Genomic DNA, 22,813 nt, shown 5'->3' on the forward strand with positions numbered 1-22,813 from the left:
CATATCATCAGACACTGTCACCCCTGAGGTTTCTCTCCCGACCTGTGTACATCCGTTTCTCACCCCCCATTAAGCACAGTTCCTTTGGACTTTTGCAGCCTAAATGCATGACTCTGCACTTCTTAGCTGCCAAACCTTCTCCCAGCTTTCTTAGATAGATTTCATTCTGTCTGCTCCTTCAATGGTGTCCACTCTGTTACAGATCTTAGTATCTTCTGCAAAATGGCAAATTTTTCCTTCTAAATCTTCTGCAATATCGGTCACAAAGATCGCTGAGGCACTCCACTAACCACCCTCCTCTCCACAGAATTAGTTCCATCTATCACTACCTACTGTCATCTGGCAGCAAACCGATTTCTAATCCATCCCACCACCTTGGGACCCAACTCCCACGCTGTACTTTTATTCATGGACTTCCTATGCACGACAAATAGGATGGGGGAGATGGAGGAATAAGACTGAAGCTGGAGGGATGGGGGTGAGGGAGGAGGCAAGACAAAAAGACATGGAAAATGGAAAGAAGAAAGATATGGAGATGGTGATGCAGGATGGGAGAGCTTGGAAGGAGAGGAGGGGGAAAGAGAACGACTGGAGAGAGAGAAGTCAGATGGGAGAATTAGAATGTACAGCAGTGAATGACGACATAGACTTAACTAGCATCTCAGAGACATGGTGGAAGGAGGATAACCAATGGGACAGTGCTATACCGGGGTACAAATTATATCGCAGTGACAAAGAGGAGCATCCGGGAGGCGGTGTGGTGCTTTATGTCTGGGATGGCATTGAGTCCAACAGGATAAACATCCTGCATGAGACTAAATGCACAATCGAATTTTTATGGGTAGAAATCCCTTGTGTGTTGGGGAAGAGTATAGTGATAGGAGTATACTACCGTCCACCTGGCCAAGATGGTGAGACGGACAGTGAAATGTTAAGAGAAATTAATGAAGCTAACCAAATTGGTAATGCAGTAATAATGGGAGATTTCAATTAGCCCAATATTGACTGGGTAAATGTATCACCGGAACATGCTAGACAGATAAAGTTCCTGGATGGAATAAATGACAGTTTTATGGAGCAATTGGTTCAGGAACCAAAAAGAGAGGGAGTAATTTTAGATCTAATTCTCAGTGGAACACAGGATTTGGTGAGAGAGGTAATGGTGGTGGGGCCGCTTGGCAACAGTGTTCATAATATGACCAAATTTTAATTAATGACTGAAGGGGGACAGTAAGCAAATCCACGGCTCTAGTGCTAAACTTTCAAAAGGGAAACTTTGATAAAATGAGAAAAATAGTTAGAAAAAAACTGAAAGAAGCAGCTACAAAGGTAAAAAGTATGCAAGAAGTATGGACATTGTTAAAAAATACCGTCCTAGAAGCACAGTCCAGATGTATTCCACACATTAAGTAAGGTGGAAGGAAGGCAAAACGATTACCTGCATGGTTAAAAGGTGAGGTGAAACAAGCTACTTTAGCCAAAAGATCTTCATTCAAAAATTGGAAGAAGGATCCAACATAAGAAAATAGGATAAAGCATAATCGTTGGCAAGTTAAATGTAAGACATTGATAAGACAGGCTAAGAGAGAATTTGAAAAGAAGTTGGCCATATAAGCAAAAACTCACAGTAAAATCTTTTTAAATATATCTGAAGCAGAAAGCCTGTGAGGGAGTTTGTTGGACCGTCAGATGCTCGAGGGGTTAAAGGGGCATTTAGAGAAGGTAAGGCCATCACAAAAAGATTAAATGATTTCTTTGGAAAGATTAAATGATTTATTTGCTACGGTGTTTACTGAAAAGGATGTTGGGGAGATACCTGTTCTGGAGAAGGTTTTTATGGGTAGTGATTCAGATGGACTGAACCAAATCATAGCAAACCTAGAAGATGTAGTAGGCTTGACTGACAAACTGAAGAGTAGTTTCCTGGACCAGATGGTAGACACCCCGCGGTTCTGAAGGAACTCAAAAATACATTTCAGATCAATTAGTAGAAAATTTGTAACCTATCATTAAAATCATCCATTGTACCTGAATACTGGAGGGTGGCTAATAAAACCCCAATATTTAAAAAGGGCTCCAGAGGTGATCCGGGAAACTACAGACTAGTGAGCCTGACTTCAGTGCCAGGAAAAATAGTGGAAAGTGTTCTAAATATGAAAATCACAGAACATTTAGAAAGTCATGGTTTAATGGAACAAAGTCAGTATATCTTTATTCAAGGCAGGTCTTGCCTCACAAAAGGAAAATTTGGTTCTTACCTGATAATTTTTGTTCCTATAGTACCACGGATCAGTCCAGACTCCTGGGTTTATTCATCCGTGCCAGCAGGTGGAGACAGAGAAAGTAAAACTGACACTGCTTTATATACACTGATGCCACCTGCAGAGTTCCTTAGGATTGATCTGTACCCAAGCTAAATGCAAAAAAAATACAATAAAAAAACATTTCAATATAAATATGATAAAAAAAACTTGATAAAAAAAACTTCTGATGTCTGTAATTTACAACAGTTCAGCAGACGACTCTCCACCCTCCTTAATACTTGGGCGGGTTCTGGACTAATGCGTGGTACAACATGAACGAATATTATCAGGTAAGAACCAAATTTTCCTTTCCCTGTACGTATCCGGATCAGTCCAGACTCCTGGGATGTACCAAAGCTTCCTAAACAGGGTGGGACCTGGAGAGTCCTGCTCACAACATGCTTTCGCCAAAAGACCAAGACTCCCGATCTGCCACATCCAGCCGATAATGTCTTGCAAAAGGATGCAGAGACTTCCAAGTTGCCACTCTACAAGTCTTTTGAGGCGATACCAAGTGAGCCTCTGCCCAAGAGGTCGCCTGAGATCGAATGGAATGGGCCCTCAAGCTTTCCAGAACTGGCTTACCCTTGAGAATGTAAGTGGAAGCAATAGCCTCCTTAAGCCATCTGGCAATGGTAGTTTTGGAAACTTGAGATCCTTTCTTCGGACCACTCCACAAAACAAAAAAATGATCAGATCGTCTAAAACCATTTGTGACTTTAAGATATCAAAGTAACGCTCTATGGACGTCCAGTAGCTGAAGCTCACGAGCATTAGACTCAGAGGCTGCCAAATCCGGAAAGGCCAGTAGCTCAATAGATTGATTAACATGGAAGGTGGACACCACTTTCAGGAGAAAGGATGGTACCGTTCGCAAAGATACACCCACGTCCGATATTTGAAGAAAAGGATCTCGATATGACAGAGCTTATAATTTCAAAATTCTCCTCGCAGAGCAAATGGCTACTAAGAAAACAACCTTTAAAGTCAAATCTTTAAGAGTAGCTCTGCGGATAGGTTCAAACGGAGTCTCACACAAACCGCGAAGTACCAAATTGAGGTTCCAAGGAGGACAAACTCTCCTCACTGGTTGACGTAAATTCTTGACTCCTCGAATAAGCCTGATCACATCAGGATGAGAGGACAAGCGGTAACCATCCAGCTTTCCCCTCAAACAAGCCAAAGCTGCCACTTGAACTCTAAGAGAGATGAAAGCAAGGCCCTTAACCAGCCTGTCCTGACGGAAAGACAAAACGTGTGACACTGAAGCTTGCAAAGCCTGAACTCCCTTAGCCACACACCAGGACTCGAATACTTTCAAGACTCGGACGTAAGACAACGAGGTGGACTTCCGTCTAGATTGGAGGAGGGTAGTAACTACCATTTCCGGGTACCCTCTTGACCTTAAACACCTCCTCTCAAAAGCCAAGCCGCTAGACAAAAGCGATCTGTCTGGTCAGAAAATACGGGACCCTACCGCAGGAGGTGAGGGTGATGACTGAGTCGTAACGGGCCTTCGACCGCAAGGTTTATCAGATCAGTGTACCATGGGCAGCGCGGCCACTCCGGGGCTACTAGCACCACCTCCCATGGATGCCTCTCTATCTACAGCAAGATCTTTCCCACCAGCAGCCAAGGAGGGAAAACATATAGAAGAACTCCCTTCACATTGTGGCGCGTTGCCATCAGATCAACCTGAGGGTAGCCCCATTTTGTGCAAATGAGCTGCATCGCTCTGTCCGACAACTCCCATTCTCCCAGATCGAGTTGAGTGCGACTGAGATAATCTGCTTGCACATTTTCGATTCCAGCGATATGAGACGCCAATATTTGAACTAAGTGCTGTTCTGCCCAAAGGATCAACTCCTGAACTTACAGAGACACTGCATGGCTCTTGGTGCCTCCTTGTCTGTTGATGTAGGCTACCACCATCGCATTGTCCAAAAGAACTTGCATCAAACGGTCCTGAACTAAAGGCTGAAAGGCAAGCAAAGCCAAATGCACCGCCTTGGCTTCCAAGCGATTGATAGACCAAGTCGCCTCTACGGCTGACCAGGTGCCCTGAGCCGCTTGACTCTGACAAACTGCCCCCCATCCAGAGAGGCTTGCATCTGTAGTCAGAATCACCCAATCCGGAACTTCCAAGGCAACCCCTCACATGCGGTTGGGTGTGTGCAGTCACCGACAGACTGTCCCTGGTTGAAGGGGAAAGAGGAACAGGCTGGTGATACTTCTCCGACATCGGACTCCACTGGCCCAGAAGAGCCCTCTGAAGGGGACGCATTTGAGCAAAGGCCCACGGTACCAGATCCAATGTGGAAGTCATGGAACCAAGGACCAGCAACAAATCCCAAGCTCTGGGTTCACGCAACTGTGCCAAGAGCTGAATCTGAGATTGTAATTTGCGCACTCTCTCTTCCATCAGAAAGACTCTGCCTTGGCATGCGTCGAAAAACGCTCTCAGATACTCCAGAGTTTGATATGGAACTAGGTGGCTCTTGGCCAAATTCATCACTCAGCCTAACGACCGCAAAGTCCGAAGAACCGCTTGCACTGTTGTATGACAACTGGTCTCTGACTTTGCCCAAATGAGCCAATCATCGAGATAAGGATGGACGAGGACTCCCTGCTGCCTCAAAGCTGCTGCTACAGCATGGTATTACTAAGCAAATGATAATTCAACCTGTTCTCGATTGTATTATATTTATAATCATCGCCAGTTAACCTTTTCCAGCTATTTAAGCTTCCAAGTTCATACCCCTTGTTTGAATGTAACTTTGCCTTTTCTCCACTTCATTGCTTATGCTATTTATTTATTCTAGTTGTCTCTCTAGTTTTACCCTATTCGATGTAAACCGATCCGATATGGTTCCTTACTATGAGGGTCGGTATAGAAAAGTGTTAAATAAAAATAATAATAATAATACAGCCACCATAATCTTGGTGAAGGTACGAGGCGCCGAGGCCAATCCGAATGGGAGCGCTTGAAACTGGAAGTGTTGCCCTAAGACCATAAACCTCAGGTAGGGTTGTTGATCTCGGGAAATGTGAATGTGGAGATATGCTTCCGTCAAATCCAACGATGCCAGGAACTCATGGGTGCGTAGCGCCGCTATCACCAACCACAATGTTTCCATCCGAAAACAGAGAACCTTCAACGTCATGTTCACCCGCTTCAAATCTAGAATGGGGCAAAAGGCTCCCTCCTTCTTTTGGACCACAAAGTAAATTGAATACCGACCCGTTCGAAATTTGTCCAGAGGCACAGGGACAACGGCCCCCAAGCGCTGCAACCTGTGCAAAGTCTCACGCACTGCTCTGGGCTTCTGCAGTGAGCCGCAAGGGGAGATTAGGAACAGGTCAGAGACGCCAAACAAATTCTAAAGCGTAACCATCCCTTATCACACTGAGTACCCACTGATCCTGGGTGATTTGGGCCCACTCCTCGTAAAACGAAGCCAGCCGACCTCCTATAAAAGGAACGGCGGAGTGGGCCGGCCTCCCTTCATTGTGTCAATTTGGGACTGGAGGAGCCAGCAGTGGTGGGGGCTCTGAAGGGCCGACATCCTCCTCGAAAGGGCTGCCTCCAGGACTGACCGCTAGACGAAAAAGATCTCTGTGTCGCCGACACTCTGCGCAGTTGCCAAAACCTCAGAGTGTCCCGAAAATGTGGCCATGTGGGAAACCTCAGTCTGCCCCACGGCTTGTCCTCCGGTAAGCAAAGCACATTAGAGTCTCCTAATTGCTTCATGATCTGATCCAACTCCTTGCCAAATAAGAGCCGACCTTTGAATGATAAAAGTCCGTAGACGTTAGATGAAACGTCTGCGGACCAGTTATGGAGACATAGGAGGCACCTTGCGGAAACCGCCGCCCCCAATATGCGGGAAGACATCCGCACCACATCATACAAGGCATCTGCCACAAATGAAATGGCCTCAGTCAACCGGTCTGCCTAAGCACCTTGTGAACCCCCGAACGTCGGATCCTCCTGGGAATGCTGTACCCAGTGTAACCATGCTCGCTGCATGAGGCTGGAACAAATCGCCGCGAGGAGACTCAAAGCTGAGACCTCAAAAATCCTCTTGAGATGGATCTCCAGCTTGCAATCCTTAACATCCTTCAGAGCTGTTGCCCCTGCAACCAGAATGGTCATTTTCTTTGTGACGGTGGATACCGCAGCATCCACCTTAGGGAACGCAAACAACTCCAGGGCCTGCTCCGGCAAGGTATAAAGTTTGGCCATGGCCCGACCGACTTTCAATCCTGTGTCAGGGTTATCCCACTCCTGATCCACCAACTTTTTAATGGACTCATGATACGGGAACCCGGAAGTAGGGCGCCACGTGCCCTCCAAAACTGGATCCGCACCGTTCTTGCGAGGGTCGTCGGGTGGAAGCCAAAGTCCCAGCTGCTCCAGAACTTAGGGAATGAGAGGTGCCAATTCCTCCCTGCGGAACAACCGTAGAATCTTGGGGTCATCCCCCTCTGCCACAGGCCCGGGATCAAGATCATCATTTTGGCTTGTGTCCACCACATCCGGGTCTGCTGCCCGACTGCAGAAAGCGTTGCCCCCAGGCTGGAGGCATTTCCCTGTGGCGCCGTAGCAGGAAAGCGCAGCACTCGGGCAGTTGCAGTACCTTCTTGCAAACCCCCTGCCTGCTCTGACCTGAGCAGGACGCTGGAAGCCTGCCCAGACGAGAACCAGTCTCGGGGAGTAAAGAAGGGGAGTTTTGGCCACTCCCGCCGAGCACAAAGCCCTCCTATTGTGCCAAAAATGCTTTGTGCATAAGCAGCACAAATTCCGGCGAGAAAGGAGCCAGGGCCCGTACGCTGTCCGCATCCGCAGAAAGAGAGCCCTCCCGGCAGCTGCCGAGTCCCCCTGTTCCCCAATAGGACCTGGATGAACCGGAGAAAGAACCAGAGGAAAATCCCCCTCGGACCCCAAAAGCATGAGCCCAACTGACGGGGGATCCAAAATGGCCGCCGTTCCCATGGTTACCGCGCCGGGCAGCTGCACACGGACTAAACCGCTCAGAGCCGCAGGAGGAAAGGACGCAACCTTCCTCCGTTTGGCAGGCATTGGGAGCTCCGAGGGACAACCCCCCTAAACACAAGCTGAGCAGAGATTGCGGTGATTCAGCCGCGCGGGAGTCGCTCCACATGCGTGGCAGGCCACCCCCCTCACCATTGCGTCGCCGGCTGCCCAATCAAACACCAAAAATAAAAAATAGAAAAACGAAGAAAATCTAAGAAAAAACCCTCCAAAACCGTGAGTGCTGGGGGAGGAGAGCCAACCGAATTCGCTGTTCCTACTTTCTCCTGTGCGTCTGATTTTTTTTTTTTTTTTTTTTAAACTTTTCTGCTCTAAAAGCAGCCTCACTACGAATTCCTGATCCTAACACTGAAAAGAGCTGTCCAGCTCAATTCAGCAACTTAACTAACATAGGAGAGGAAAGTGAGGAAAAAAACTAAGGAGCCAACACGTGAAAGGGAGGGATCAGGACCACCAGATGTGCACCTCAAGGTTACCTGTGAAGCAGGCGCACAAAAGGGTCACAGACCCCCAGCCTGTCCGCCTCAACCAAACAGGGTAGGGGTCCCTCACGAGAAACCCCGACTTGGAGGTTGAGAGAGAGGAAACAGAGGGTGTCAGCAGCCTTACCATGGGTGCGGAAGCCTGTCGGCCCAGACGGGAGGTTCAGCTGAGCCCAATTGACTGACTGACGTCACTGCGGTGAGATGCACGGGGCTTGAAAAACTGCCTCAGTGCGGTGCGCAGCTTCCGCCGGCGCACAGCTTTTTTCAGATTTCGTCAGATTTTGCCCAATTAATGATTTATTGAAATTTATTACATAGTCTTTTTTTTTTTTTTTGATGTATCAATACCTACTCTCTGATGGCCTCCAAATCTGTTGGACCCTAGGTATTAGCAAACTAGTTGGCGCTGCACCCTTTAAGTAGTTTTGTTCTGATGCCACACTCAGCGCGGAAGAGAAGGGCTAGGGAACGTCTGGCCTCGGCCGCAACCGAAACCGCCTCTAAAGTCGGACCAATGGATGCTCATGTGCGAAGTGGAATGCAAACAGGGGATGAGTGTTCGCTAAGTGTCAGGAGGGGAGACGAGGAGCCCTCCGCCACTTCTGAACTATTAACATCACTCTCTCCAGGATTGAGGTCTCCTCCGGTGAACCCAGCTGAAAAGTTCTTGCAATCCCCAGGAGACTTGACCCCAACCGAAGTGGTGGATCAGTCTCCCACGAGGCAAGGTGGCTTGCAGGATGAAATTTCAGCAAATGGAAACATCTTGGGAACCGGACAAATTCCCATCGGAGCTACAGAAGTGGGACTTGGGGTAAGAGAAGTGGGATTATCGGCTATTATGTTTAAATCTCTAGTCAAACCACAAATGTTTTCTCTGGAACTTATATGGGACGCTAACAATGAAGTAAACAATAATGTGGGAGATCAATTAGTTGTAATATCTAAGGCTGTTGGTATAACTAAGAAGAATGTAGAATTGTTAGAAACTGAAAATAAAAGTATAAAGAATGAATTGCTTAAGGTAAGAGAGGAACTGGGGAAAGTTAGAGAAAGTTAGATAGAAAAATTGGAAAATTTGGCTAGAAATAGAAACATACGTTGTATAAACTTCCCGAAAATTCCCACTACAACACCAGAACAATTATGGAGGAGGTACTTGATAGAAAATTTAAATATTGTGGAGGCTACTTTGCCTATAATGTAAAAAATATTTTACCTACCCCCAATGAAAAAATCCTTAGTGACAAGGAAAGTGGGAAATATACAATTAGTAGAACTTCAACATAAACAACCAACTCAAGAAAAAATGCTAAATGTTACAGATTTCCTTGAGCAATCAGATTCAGACATAGCTGAGCCAGCCACACAATCTCTGTCAGTTTCTAAGACATTTTTTGCAAACAGAACTAAAATGTTTTTGGGATGTAAAGTTCAACTTTTCCCAGATTTAACCCTACTCACTCAAAAACATAGAAAACAATTTATTTTGTTAAAAGCACAAATTCTACAAATGGGTATGTACTTTATATTGAAATACCCTTGTAAATGCATTATAAAAAGTAGGCAATTCTTATGTATTTCTACAACCTGAACATTTGGCTCCGTTTATAGAGAATAGATTGAAACCCACTATTAGTTCTACCCCGAAGCCCACATAAATAGCTCCTAGGATGAGTATTGACCTCTCAATTTAATTTTACTATTCCTGAGTTTGTTGAAAAGTCAATCTTTGTATAACAGTCTTATTTTGGAATTGTGTACCTTGGATTCAATTTGTGGGCTGAACACAGAAAATATATTAATGTATTAATGCATTAATTAATATATATAGATGGTGAATTTTCTTTTTGATCTAAGGACATGTTCCCCTTTAGGAACATGTGATATAAGGATCTATTCAGATTTTAGATTAAGAGATTGCCTTTGTATCTGTGAATTTTCAAGTTGTTATTACTTGAATTGTAATAAATGTAAAATTGCTAGAAATAAAAAATAAAAAAAAAACAAAAACCCCGACTCCTGGGAGGAAGGCTCAGAGCAAAAATAAAAAATAGGACCAAAAAATACTGGAACAAACTGCAGGCTTATGCATCAGTCACCAACTGCTGGAGAAAGAGAAATACTGAGGAACTGCAGGTGACATCAGTGTATATAAAGCAGTGTAAGTTTTACTTTCTCTGTCTCCACCTGCTGGCATGGACAAATAAACCCAGGAGTCTGGACTGATCCGGGTGCTTCATTTTTTTTGAAGGGGTTAATAAACATGTAGATAAAGGTGAACCGGTAGATGTAGTGTATTTGGATTTTCAGAAGGTGCTTGACAAAGTTCCTCATGAAAGGCTTCTAGGAAAAGTAAAAAGTCATGGGATATGTGGCTAAAAGACAGGAAACAGAGAATAGGTTTAAATGGACAATTTTCTCAGTGGAGGGGAGTGCCTCTTGGATCTGTACTGGGACCCATTCTTTTCAATATATTTATAAATGATCTGGAAAGGAATACAACGAGTGAGGTAATCAAATTTGCAGATGATACAAAATTATTCAGAGTAGTTAAATCACAAGTGGATTGTGATAAATTGCAGGAAGTCCTTGTGAGACTGGAAAATTGAGCATCCAAATGGCAAATGAAATTTAATGTGGATAAGTGCAAGGTAATGCATATAGGGAAAAATAACCCTTGCTGTAGTTACACAATGTTAGGTTCCATATTAGAAGCTATCATCCAGGAAAGAGATCTAGGCATCATAGTGGATAACACATTGAAATCGTCTGTTCAGTGTGCTGCAGCAGTCAAAAAAGCAAACAGAATGTTGGAAATTATTAGAAATGGAATAGTGAATAAAACGGAAAATGTCATAATGCCTCTGTATCACTCCATGGTGAGACCAGACCTTGAATACTGTGCACAATTCTGGTCACCGCATCTCAAAAAGGATATAGTTGCGATGGAGAAGGTACAGAGAAGGGCAACCAAAATGATAAAGGGGATGGAACAGTTTCCTCTGAGGAAAGGCTAAAGAGGTTCAGCTTGGAGAAGAGACGGCTGAGGGGGATATGATAGAGGGGTTTAAAATCATGAGAGGTCTAGAACGGGTAAATGTGAATCGGTTATTTACTCTTTCGGACAATAGAAGAACTAGGGGGCTCTCCATGAAGTTAGCATGTGGCACATTTAAAACAAATCGGAGAAAGTTCTTTTTCACTCAATGCACAATTAAACTCTAGAATTGTTGCCAGGGGATGTGGTTAGTGCAATTAGTGTAGCTGGGTTTAAAAAAGGATTGGATAAGTTCTTGGAGGAGAAGTCCATTACCCTCTGTTAATTAAGTTGACTTAGAAAATAGCCACTGCTATTACTAGCAACAGTAACATGGAATAGACTTAGTTTTTGGGTACTTGCCAGGTTCTTATGGCCTGGATTGGCCACTGTTGGAGACAGGATGTTGGGTTGATGGACCCTTGGTCTGACCCAATATGGCATGTTTTTATGTTCTTATGAATATATTTACATAATGAAGGTGCAGGATTTCTATTGTAACCCTGTCCTAGGCTTCATTGGTGTTGTCTAACATTTTTGGGGAAGGGGGAGGAGAGGAGAGAAGAAAAGGAGGAAGAGACATGGCACTAACAGAGCCTAGGGGTCACAAAAACCTAAGGTCTACTAATTAAGCATCCACTCAAAGAGGGCATGAATTCACCTTTAACACAGAGATACAATAGCAACCTTACTCAGTGCTGTGTGTAATAGAAATGAGACCTTAGCTAATACAAGATCGATGTAACTAAAGCTATGAACATTCACAAATAAACAGTGCAATCAAATGGAGGGAAAAACTTCACTTGCTCAATGCACTCCTGGGGGAATTCTGTAAAACTGTACAGAACAGGAATTCCCCTTCTGTGCAGAATTCTTCATTCTCCTCAGAATTTGGAAAAAGAACCAGAAGATTGTAGCAAAGTATATATTGCTTTGCATAGGCAGACAGGAAGCTGCAGCTATGGTGGTTTCAGCCCATATAGGACCTGGAAAGGAAGCTGCAGCTGTGGTTTTGTCAGCCTGCATGGGGGTCTGGAAAGGAAGCTGCAGCTGCGGTGGTGTCAGCCCATATAGGGCCTGGAAAGGAAGCTGCAGCTGCGGTGGTGTCAGCCCGTGCAGGGCCTGGAAAGGAAGCTGCAGCTGCGGTTGTGTCAGCCCGTGCAGGGCCTGGAAAGGAAGCTGCAGCTGCGGTGGTGTCAGCCCGTGCAGGGCCTGGAAAGGAAGCTGCAGCTGCGGTGGTGTCAGCCCGTATAAGGCCTGGAAAGGAAGCTGCAGCTGTGGTGGTATCAGCCCGTATAGGGCCTAGAAAGGAAGCTGCAGCTGCAGCGGTGTCAGCCTGAGCAGGGCCTGGAAAGAAAGCTGCAGTGTGGTGATGTCAGCCTGGGCAGGGCCTGGAAAGGAAGCTGCAGCTGTGGTGGTTTCAGCCTGAGCGGGGCCTGGAAAGGAAGCTGCAGCTGTGGTGGTTTCAGCCTGTGCGGGGCCTAGAAAGGAAGCTGCAGCTGTGGTGGTGTCAGCCCATATGGGGCCTGAAAAGGAAGCTGCAGCTCTGGTGGTGTCAGCCCGTATGGGGCCTGGAAAGGAAGCTGTAGCTGTGGTGGTGTCAGCCTGAGAGGGGCCTGGAAAGGAAGCTGCAGCTGTGGTGGTGTCAGCCCGTATGGGGCCTGGAAAGGAAGCTGCAGCTGTGGTGGTTTCAGCCTGAGCGGGGCCTGGAAAGGAAGCTGCAGCTTTGGTGGTGTCAACCTGGACAGGGCCTGGAAAGGAAGCTGCAGCTGTGGTGGTTTCAGCCTGTGCGGGGCCTAGAAAGGAAGCTGCAGCTGTGGTGGTGTCAGCCCATATGGGGCCTGGAAAGGAAGCTGCAGCTGTGGTGGTGTCAGCCCGTATGGGGCCTGGAAAGGAAGCTGTAGCTGTGGTGGTGTCAGCCTGAGAGGGGCCTGGAAAGGAAGCTGCAGCTGTGGTGGTGTCAGCCTGAGAGGGGCCTGGAAAGGAAGCTGCAGCTGTGGTGGTGTCAGTCTGAGAGGGGCCTGGAAAGGAAGCTGCAGCTGTGGTGGTGTCAGCCCGTATGAGATCTGGAAAGGAAGTTACAGGGTTGATGCTCTGTGCAAACCCAAAGAGGATAGAGAAGCAGCGGTATCTGACATGATGGTTGGCATGGACCTGAGAAAAGACTGCAATTGCAGCATGTGCCAGGGTGCATGGGTTTCAAAAGGAAGCTGCCACAGCAGCAGCTTAGACCCATGTGTTGGGATGGAGGAGGGTGAAACCTGAAAGAGTGAACTAGATAGCCAGCTGGAGGGGGAGAAGGGTAGCAGCGAGAAAGAGAGCTGGTGGGGTGCTCAAATCTGGGGGAGCAGAGAGAGAAGTGGGGATGTAGGGGACTACACAGAAAGAAACTTGGGGTGAGCCTGTTCATCTGTGGGGAAAGGAAAGAGAGCTAAGGGGGAGACAGAAGGTTGGAAGGCTGAACCTGGGAGGCTGAACCTGGGAGGCTGTGGGAAGTGATCAGGCAGGGTAAGAGCTTCACACTGGGGAGGAGGAAACGAGGGACCAAGCCTTAGCAAGGGGAAATTCTGTACAGAACAGTAAAAGTGATGCACCTTTGAATTACAGCATTATACATTCATTATCACTCAGACTGATTATATCGTGTTATTAGAACAAATTGCAAATTCTGCAGAACTGTGCATAATTTTAAACTATGATGGGCAAAATGTGTCATTTGTTTGTACCAAATTCCCCCCGGACTGGAGAAGTTTACTTGACAATGGCACTGTCGCTATATGACAGCTGGCAGCATGGATCCTCTTCGGTGTCCAGAAAGAAACTATCAGCCCAGACACTACTGGATTATACCTCAACAGCTTGGCACAGAAAATAAAATATATATAAAATGTGATACCTTTTTATTGGACTAAAAATACTACCAAACTACATCATTGACAGCTTAGATAAGGACTGGAAATGCAGAAACCTAGGGGCCCCATTCAGTAAGCTGTTTTCCCATACACACAGAATGGGGAAAAATCTGAAAATGTGTTTATTATTCTGAAAAAGACACGTTGTGCATCATGGGATAACTGAAAGAAATATTTAAAAATAAATAAATAAGAGCAGTAGACATGCAACGTGAGCGGCTCCTGTGAGACCATGAGACCGCACCCACCTTATCATCAATAACAACCAGGTCCTTGGGTTCAGTGCGATCAATCTTCAGAACACGATATTTGGTCTCAGCATGATTGCTTCCAACTAGAAAGTATCTCTGAGAAAAGAAAAAGGAAAATGTAACAAGTTAATAGGGGTCCTTCAGTTTCCTGTTTTGCTTTTAACACCTGCTGCAGATTTCCAGATTCAAAGCAAAACACTCAATTTCCTGCTTTAGCAGATGCACAGCGATTCAAGTGCATTACCTATGATTGCATGAGTGACCAAGACTCCAGAAGAAAAGTGCCCTGACGATAAATATCAATCCCCACACTATGCTCAGGAACGCACAAACCCCATGGAGTAACGCGAAGCGCCCGAAGCAGGTAAGAGGATCGCCGAAACACAGCTGTGTCCGGTATCGAGAACATGGCTGGATGTAGAGTTGCAGTATTTGAAAAGGTTAAGTGATGGGTTCAAGTCTCCATTTATACTTGATTTTTTTGGTTAATGAAAGTCACATAGACATAAATGAGTAAGAAAAAAAGATTAAAGAATGAACAGACACTTTTTAAATTTGTTTTTGGCACTTCCCTGCTGCACCAAGATCACCACCCCACCAGACCAGACCAGACAAATGCAGCAGTGGCAGGAGCTGTCCCTGTGCAATCTGTAACTTGCTTCTGTCTTCTTTTTCCTTCTAACTCAGACAGCACAATAACCCAGTCTTACTTCCGGGTTTGCAGCTGTATGCCGAGGCCATTAATCCATGCTCCCAGGACTTCCCTGGCAGCCTTCTTAAGTGGTGGCAGGAGCTGGCTGACAGTGCTTCAACTGCTCTCTTAGGTGCTGGCCTGAAGCTAACCTCTGATGCAGGACCCAACAACTGGTCAGGGACAGCAGAGAAAAGGAAAAATAAAAAAGACTAAGGACAAACTTCATTCCCTATCCAGGGCTACTGCACAGAGTAACAAGGAGCACCCTCCCCAACAAGTGTCAGAAAATTAATAATAATATTTTCTCATTATACTGCCTATGCAATTATTCAGCATGCAGGAGGGTGAGGAGGGGTGCCGGCGGTGCAAGAGGATCACAAGCTCATGGCTTTCCTCAGCAGGGAGCAGGGTAAATCTAGGAAGCCACTATACAATCTCCCCCTCCTGCCTGATTCAGTGATCGGGGCAGCGCATGTACAGATCCCCTGTCACGTCAAACAAACGATCTCTGAACTATATGGGGGAGGGGGGGGGGGAGCGCCAGAAGCTGGAAGAGATGCAAAGAGCTGCACAGTATCCCTGACAATACTGGAACACACAAGGAGATGAGAGGGAAAAAGGTACAGGCTTCAGGAAATGGGGGAGAAAGTGGTCTCACAGGGGTTGGGGGGGGGGAAGACATTACCTAACATTAGATAATCTAGTAAATGATGGTAGAAAGACTAAAATGGTCCAACCAGTCTGCCCAGCAAGATTTTTAAGGAAGTAATACCGCCACTCCATGCAGCTTTATCCCCAAAACTTCTATTATGTATGAAGGGAGATATCCCATGTCTTACCACTGAAAGCACCAAATATGAATCATAACAGCCAAGAGTATGCAGACCAGTGTGCAGTCAGGCCAAAAATACTGTCACAGCTAAAGGTGAGAAACGTTGGCCAGATGAGAACTGTAAATAAGCACTGAACAATATTTATCAAGATCTGCCTGTTTGTAAGCTCCTGTGTAAATAAAACCAAGGCAGAGGGCCAATACAACAACTTAAGCTCATAATCAGGAATCATGGACTGGCCAAGGGATGTCTAGAGGTCAGAATGACCCCCACCCTTGGAAGAAGGAGGGGCAGTCTGAGACAGAGAAAACACTGACACTGGCTTAACAGCTTGGCATACGGCCTTGGTCCAAGATATGGCAGGAACCCCCCCCCCCCCTCTGAAGAAATAGGGAGGGGGAAAAAGACTTGAAATGTAGCAAAGTCCCTCCACCCACCATGTCATTATGCATGAGCTTATGCATATTTCTCAGCTGGAAAGTATAAGAAGGGGCGACAAAGAAGGAGAAGGGAACGACCCTGAAAGAAAGAGTGGACCTGAAACAGCCCAGCACACCCTCCTGTCAAGGAAGGAGAAGACTAAGGTGTGGTCAGGAGACCGGAGAGCCCCTGCCCAGGGTCTGACGGTGGTACAGAGCCCAAGCCAAGAGCAGTCTGACAGCTCTGCCAGTATGGGACCCAGAAGCAAGCTCCCAGACAGCCAGTAGCTCTGCCAGTAACAGACCAGAAGCAAGTTTCCTCCCCTGTCTACCTTCTTTAGCTCTCCAGCTAGAGCCTGCTTCAAAGGTAAACAGGGATATCTCCTGATCCTGGGACCAGAGGTAAGTAAGTTAGCCATAAGTATTAATATATTAAGCAGGCTAAGGTTTATGGCATGTTTGAAACCACTCATGGGACAGAACTTTCTTAGGGTAAATTGGTGCTTAGTGGCCAGGATATTAGAGACAGGAATTGTTGTTATCTTCTAAATGCTAAATCCTGCCAAATTTGATAAATAAAAGTCTATTTCTGAGGAGGACATATTGTCTTTTTCCTGAACTTAGGATGGTGAAGTAAAGTGGGAGATGAACTGGAAGTGTCCTATAGCAGACAGGTCCCTGTATCCCTAAACTTACTTCATGTAGTTATTCATTCTGTTTTATTAATTTAAAATATTTATAAACTGCTTGAACCAAAATGTTTTGTATTAAGCAGTTAACAATAATACATAAACATTAGAGTTCATAATCTATTAAATAAATGAAGCTTGACTGAAGTGACGCAAATGCGCAGTAGAGAGCAGCTCTACTGCGCATGCGCAGGCGGGAGAGCACGTCGGTCAGAGCGGAGCTAAGATGGAGCTGGGTGGAGCAGGAGTGGCGGCAATATCGGGCGTAGCAGCGGCGGTATGGGAGTGTCGGGTGGGCCAAGCTACAATCGCTGGGAGGAGCGGCAGCGGCGATATCTGGAGGAAATGCAGCGGCAGGAAGGAGCAGTTGAGGTGCGCGCCAGGGAGGGATCCCCCGAGACCTCCCGTCTCCATGAGTAGGCTACCCTGAAGAGCACAAGAGAGGTAAGGGGGTGTGGATAAGCTGGGAAGGGATGAGAGTGAGGGAGGGGATTGAGAGAGGGAGGGGAGTGACTGAGGGAAGGGAGGGAGAATGAGGGGGGAGGTGAGATTGAGGGGAGGGAGTGGGAGGGAGAATGAGGAAGGAGGTGAGAGTGAGGGGAGGGAGAATGAGGGGGGAGGTGAGAGTGAGGTGAGAGGTGAGAGTGAGGGAAGGGAGAATGAGGGGGGGGGAGGTGAGAGTGAGGGAAGGGAGGGTGAGTGACTGAGGTGAATGAGCAAGGGGAAGGGGGAGTGAGGGAAAAGAAGTATAGATGGGTGCAGTGTCTGAAAACGGACCGAAAAAACTTTTTAATGTAGCCCGTTGTTACGGGCTTAACGGCTAGTCTAATATTAAGGATAGTAGTAGTTGCTGCTCTATGTGGGTTGCTCCAAGCAGAAATATTTACTTTAGGTGTAATAGGAAAGTTACCCTGTTTGTTCACCTCTATTCACTAGCCAGCAGAAATCCTGTGTTTATCCCATGCCCTTTTGAATTCCATTACCCTTCTCATCTTCACCATCTTTTCCAGGAGAGCATTCCTGCTTCCACCACCCTTTCCAGGAAGAAATATTTCCCAACATTGTTCTAGAGTCTTCCCCCTGTGAATTTCATAACATGACCCCTAATTCTACAGCTTCCTTTCCATAGGAAAGTTATCCATCTAAATGGAAAAAAGAAGGCATTTTCAGTAACTTATCCAGCTAAATTCTAACTGGATATATTGGGGGCATTCCGGGGGTTGGTGGGAGGCATTCCGGAAAGGAGCAGATTTAGCAGGATAACTTATTCAACTAACTCTGGTTATGCCGCTGACCTGTCCTAAAGTTAGCCAGATAACCTTATCTAACTAAGATAGTTGGTATATTCAGTGGCACAACCAGAGCTAGCCGAATAAGCTACCCCCATTGCATGCAAATCTATCTCATGCATATTCATTGTGGTTATGTTGAAAAAAAAAAAAGGACGACCAGCTAGAGGATGCTTTAGAATTGGCTTTATGAACACCAGTGTACAGGGTGAGGGCGCACATTTTCACTTGGCCATAAGTGCCAAAGTACCTATAGCTCTGCTTTCAGCAGGTCCCATGTGAACAGTTGCAGAAATGAACTTTCTATCATGTATAACATAGCAAATGATGAGAGATAAAGACCAAAATGGCCAATCCAGTCTTTCCAGTTGAGATTCTTCCACTCTGAGTAGATGTGCCTACAAATTCCCATGTGCAAACTTAGCCTAACTTCTCTTCCCCTATGTCTTCTAAACAACCTCTCCACCAATGCTCCCCCACAACTTCCATCTCAGCATACCCAAAATTTATAAGAGTGATGGCTTCCACCACCTCTGCTAGCAGGCCACCCAGGTCCTGCCATCTTCAACCCTGCCTTCAACAAGACCAGCACCCACAGAAAGACAGTTAATGATGGCAGAAAAAAAACAAGTGGTCCATCCAGTCTGCCCAGCAATTTTTTTAAAGGGTATTACCTACCACTCTATGCAGACTACCCCCTCGCTTTTTGTTAAGAGTAGCAGTAACTGCCACTCCGTGCAGGTTATACCACTTAACACAGGTTACCCTTTCCTTCATTTACATTCTTTAGCTCTTAGAGGTCCAGGCCCCTTCAATGTCCTATTAAATTTTGTAATAATCCCTACTGCCACCAAAGCTAGTGAGGCTGCTGTAAAAAATCCAGGCTCTCCATGCTCATAAGGCCTGGTCTTAACTACAGTCCCTCCATGCAGATCACACCAGTCCTCTTGAAGCTCCAACGCAATTGTATCACTGCTGTTCAGAATTGTAAATGCCACTACATGCAGGTTATTCCAGGGTTTCTTGGATGCCTGATACTCTCATACCACTGCTGATTTGGGCTGTAACCACCACTCTGTGCAGATTACCTCTGAGCTTCATCATCATCATCCTTTGCCATTAGAGATCCCCTGTGGTTCACCCATGCCTGTCATGGGCTTGGAAGAGTGGACCCTGAAATCGCCGACAGACAGGGCCAAAGCACAGTACCAAATTGTGAGGCAGTTGTGGTCAGGCAGGCAAGGTCAAGGCAAGTAGCAGACAGAAGCAAGGTCAGGAGCCAAACCGAGTTTCAGTCGGAAGTCAGAATCAGGAACAGTCAGACGAAGGGGAAAGAAGAAACAGAACCTGATGCTCAGACACCATCCCAGAGAAGTGAGTTTCCTTTTAAGTTAGAGCAGTGCCGATGTCATCAGTCTGCACTACAGGAAATCCTGGGCACTGGCCCTATAAAGCTGAGTTGCTACAGGCCCTTTCTCAGAGCAGCAGGATACCAGGAGCCATTCTGTGAGGCCCCAGCAGGTCGAAGTTCCCAGTGCTGGACAAAGAACCATAAGATACAGGACGTCGCCTGCGGTGCTGCCCCCCATGGTCGGCAGCATGTTACAATGCTTTTTTGAATTCCATTACCGTTTTTGCCTCCACCTCCTCCAAAAATGGCATTCCAGGCATCCACCACCCTTTCTGTGAAAAAAAATGATTCCTGATGTCATTTGTGATGTAATTCACTACCAATCACAGCTGACCAATCAGATTCAGCATGTCAGAGCTAATCCCTGGTATTTTCCATGCATGACTGCATCCAAACACTTGGGAAAATTGTAGAGGAGCGGCTAAAAGAATTTCAAAACTTCACCTGTGCAATGTACACAGGAGTGCTCTAGAAGCTAGAGCAAAAGGAAGCCAGGGTTCAAATCCAATTCCCCCCCCCCCCCACTGACACTTCTTGTTACTTTAGGCAAATCACTTGGGTACCCATTTACATCGCAAGTCCTTTCTGGGGCAGGGGCTTATTGTATTTGCCTTGAGCATCATTTGGAATGATGGCTTAAAAATCCACTGCAACTCCAGGTAAAACAGACAATGATGCTGAACGCCCAACCAGGAGGCTGCCAAAGAAGAAAGAGGAACAGTGAACACCAGGAGTTCTTTATTCAGCACATAACATCAGAAAAAGCCCCGCTCGGGCCGAGTTTCACTCATTGAGCTGCTTCAGGGGCTATTATATCTAATGCCGATGGTACCGTATGTCTCCATATAATGGTTCAGCCTCTCTGATTGTACACTGAAAACTGAATGTCAACACATTCGCTTGTCATCGGCTGACAACTCCGTGCCAGCCAACCATGAATCAGTCTAGAGCCACCACGTTTAGTTGTGCTCCTCAGTAACAAACAACCCTCAGTGGGTTAGCGCAGTCGTTTCCCTTTCTTTCTCATGAGGGTATTACCAACACTAGCTATGGCTAGAAGTCAAGGAGGGGCTGGGCAAGCTAGATTTTCTGTTTAAATTCAGTGTTCAAATTAGACAAAATCCTAATTGTTTCAATATTAAAATAAATACTTCTCCAGCCGGATAAAACTGGGCATATGTAAAAGAATATATAATGGGTATAGCAAGGTGTTGGATAATATGAATATTAATTGTCATAACTACTGGATAATATGCACATCATCTACATTCCACACTTTGCACAGAACAAAGCATATTGTATATAGAGAAAAACCTCAGGGGGGGTGTGTGTTCACTGTATTCCACTTCAGACTGTGGATTCGTAAAAATACATCATTTTTAAAATAAATGCATTTTCAATATTATTGAATTCTGCGGAATAGAAATTTTGAAAGTGAATAAATGCATGAGGCCTCTTCTTGTTATGGGCCAGCACTGTATCCAGGAGCCACAGCAGACTACCTAAAGCTTTTCTGCCCTTAGGCTAGGTTATCGGAAGACGCATAATGTATTGGCTCTCTGCTTCACTGTTGGACTATTTCTGTTTTAGACTGTTGGATATTATTGCATGTGTTTGGAAATGTGCTTAATGTATTCCTCTGATTAGTAGATCGCTTGCAGCATTTATAAGACAAGCGTCTTAAAAAGGGAATAAATTAATCAATCGACTGTATACTGGAAAGACATGAGTTTGCCTTGACAAACACAAGCCATAATATATATCTGGAGGCTTCCTGAGCTTGACAACAAATTGTAAATGAAGACAGCTTAATAGACGTTCGAAGAAATGAAAAAACCTTTCGGCCAAAACAGAGTCTTGAATTCTTTCCTGGGCATAATATTTTTCCTAGACCCGACTACTTCCTAACATGAGCAGAATATTAATAAAAGAAATGGTCAGGGCAAGACCAGTGGGGACTTCAGATCGCTCTTCTCTGTTAACAGAAATCATTACCAAACAATCTTAGGAAATTCTAAATGCAGGACACACATGGGAAATAAAGGGATCGACCTCTTTCTTTCACAGGTCAGTTAAACCTGAATATATGCAGGGGAAAGTGTATGGCTGCTGCAACCTATAATATAGAGTTGTGAACATTAACTCATTTATAGAAATGAGAGGCTAAATTAGGGACCTAGATAGATGGACCATCACTAGATAGCCACACCTATTGCCCCATAAATTTAAACAGTGGAAGGTCAATGATAAAAATCTTGCAGAAAATAATCACAATTTTAAGGATTATCATCAAATTCTTTAAACATGGGCCAGCCCAGAGACAGCTGTGTGCAGCCATGCAGGAGACCTCCACATTCACTTCTACCTCTTGGACTGGCCGGAGCTAGGATGCTACAGAGGCAGTGTTCATAGCCCTTGGTGGACTTAAGAGTCTCAGCCATTGCTCAACGGCATCATCTAGTGGCCAAACCTGCAACCACAATCTGTGACCCCTGCGCCCAAAGGACTGTTGCTACCATTGCAGAGCTAGATGGAAAAAGGGATAAGGTGGAAGGTGAAGGAAACCCCCTACCCCATGGTGCAATAGACCAGCGGTTCTCAATAGGTGTGTCAGGATAGACTAGTGTGTCACAAGGACCTGGGAGATGTATTGCAGGGACAGCAGGAAGCTGCTCTCTCCTCATCAGCCTGAACAGGAGTCAGCTGACTTCCCCATTATCGGCCCCAACAAGGTGGCTCTCGCTTCTGTCTCCTCGTCCTGGCCCAGTGGGAGGCTTCTCCTTCCTCCTACACCTAAGCTCAGAGCGAGACATTGCCAACTTCTGCTCTTCTGGGCTGGTGGGACACCAGATTTACCTTCCTCTGCCAAGCCTGGAACGGATGCTGCTGATGCTCACTTCACATCACAAGGCCCAGAAGTGACAGAGACAGCAGCAGCAGCACAAGGGAGAAAGGCAAGTTCTCTACACTCATAGATACTCTGCTGACTTCCGCTGCCCCTGCCTCCTCCCCCTGTTCTCCCCCAATGCTTCTTGCCCTCATCTGCTGCTGCTAAGGAGGGAAGGAGAATCTGAAACTGGAGGTGTTTCTGCTGGCTGGTAGCCAGGAGGGGGGAATGTAGGCAGGTAGGGGAGGGGGAGAGAGTGTGGGTGCTGCTGGATGGAGGGGTAAGGGAGAGAGGCAGTTTGAGTGCTACTAAGAAGGGAGATGATGAGAAAGGGAATCAGAAGTTTAATGAGTGTTGTGGGGCAAAAGAGGAAGGTCTGGGCAGGCTGCTGGGCACAGAGGGATGGGGGAGAGATGGGGTGTAGGAGCTACTAGGCAGGGAGATAGAGGGCTGAAGCTGTTGGGCAAGAAGAGGTGAAGGAGGGAGGAGGTGTGGGGACTGCTGGATGGTTGGAGAGATGGGGACATGGGAGCTGCTGGGCAGG

General features: G+C 46.1%; 1 protein-coding gene across 1 annotated transcript in view; it reads right to left on the bottom strand.

The window, feature by feature from the left end:
* The window catches only part of FIG4 (FIG4 phosphoinositide 5-phosphatase), a 600,391-nt gene that overhangs the window by 503,739 nt on the left and 73,839 nt on the right, over positions 1-22,813 (bottom strand). Inside the window, 1 exon segment of the mRNA XM_029595282.1 lies at positions 14,045-14,143. Coding sequence (XP_029451142.1) covers positions 14,045-14,143 — 99 coding nt within the window.

This window comes from Rhinatrema bivittatum, chromosome 3 (genome assembly GCF_901001135.1).
Source record: "Rhinatrema bivittatum chromosome 3, aRhiBiv1.1, whole genome shotgun sequence".
In the NCBI taxonomy this organism is placed as follows: domain Eukaryota; kingdom Metazoa; phylum Chordata; class Amphibia; order Gymnophiona; family Rhinatrematidae; genus Rhinatrema; species Rhinatrema bivittatum.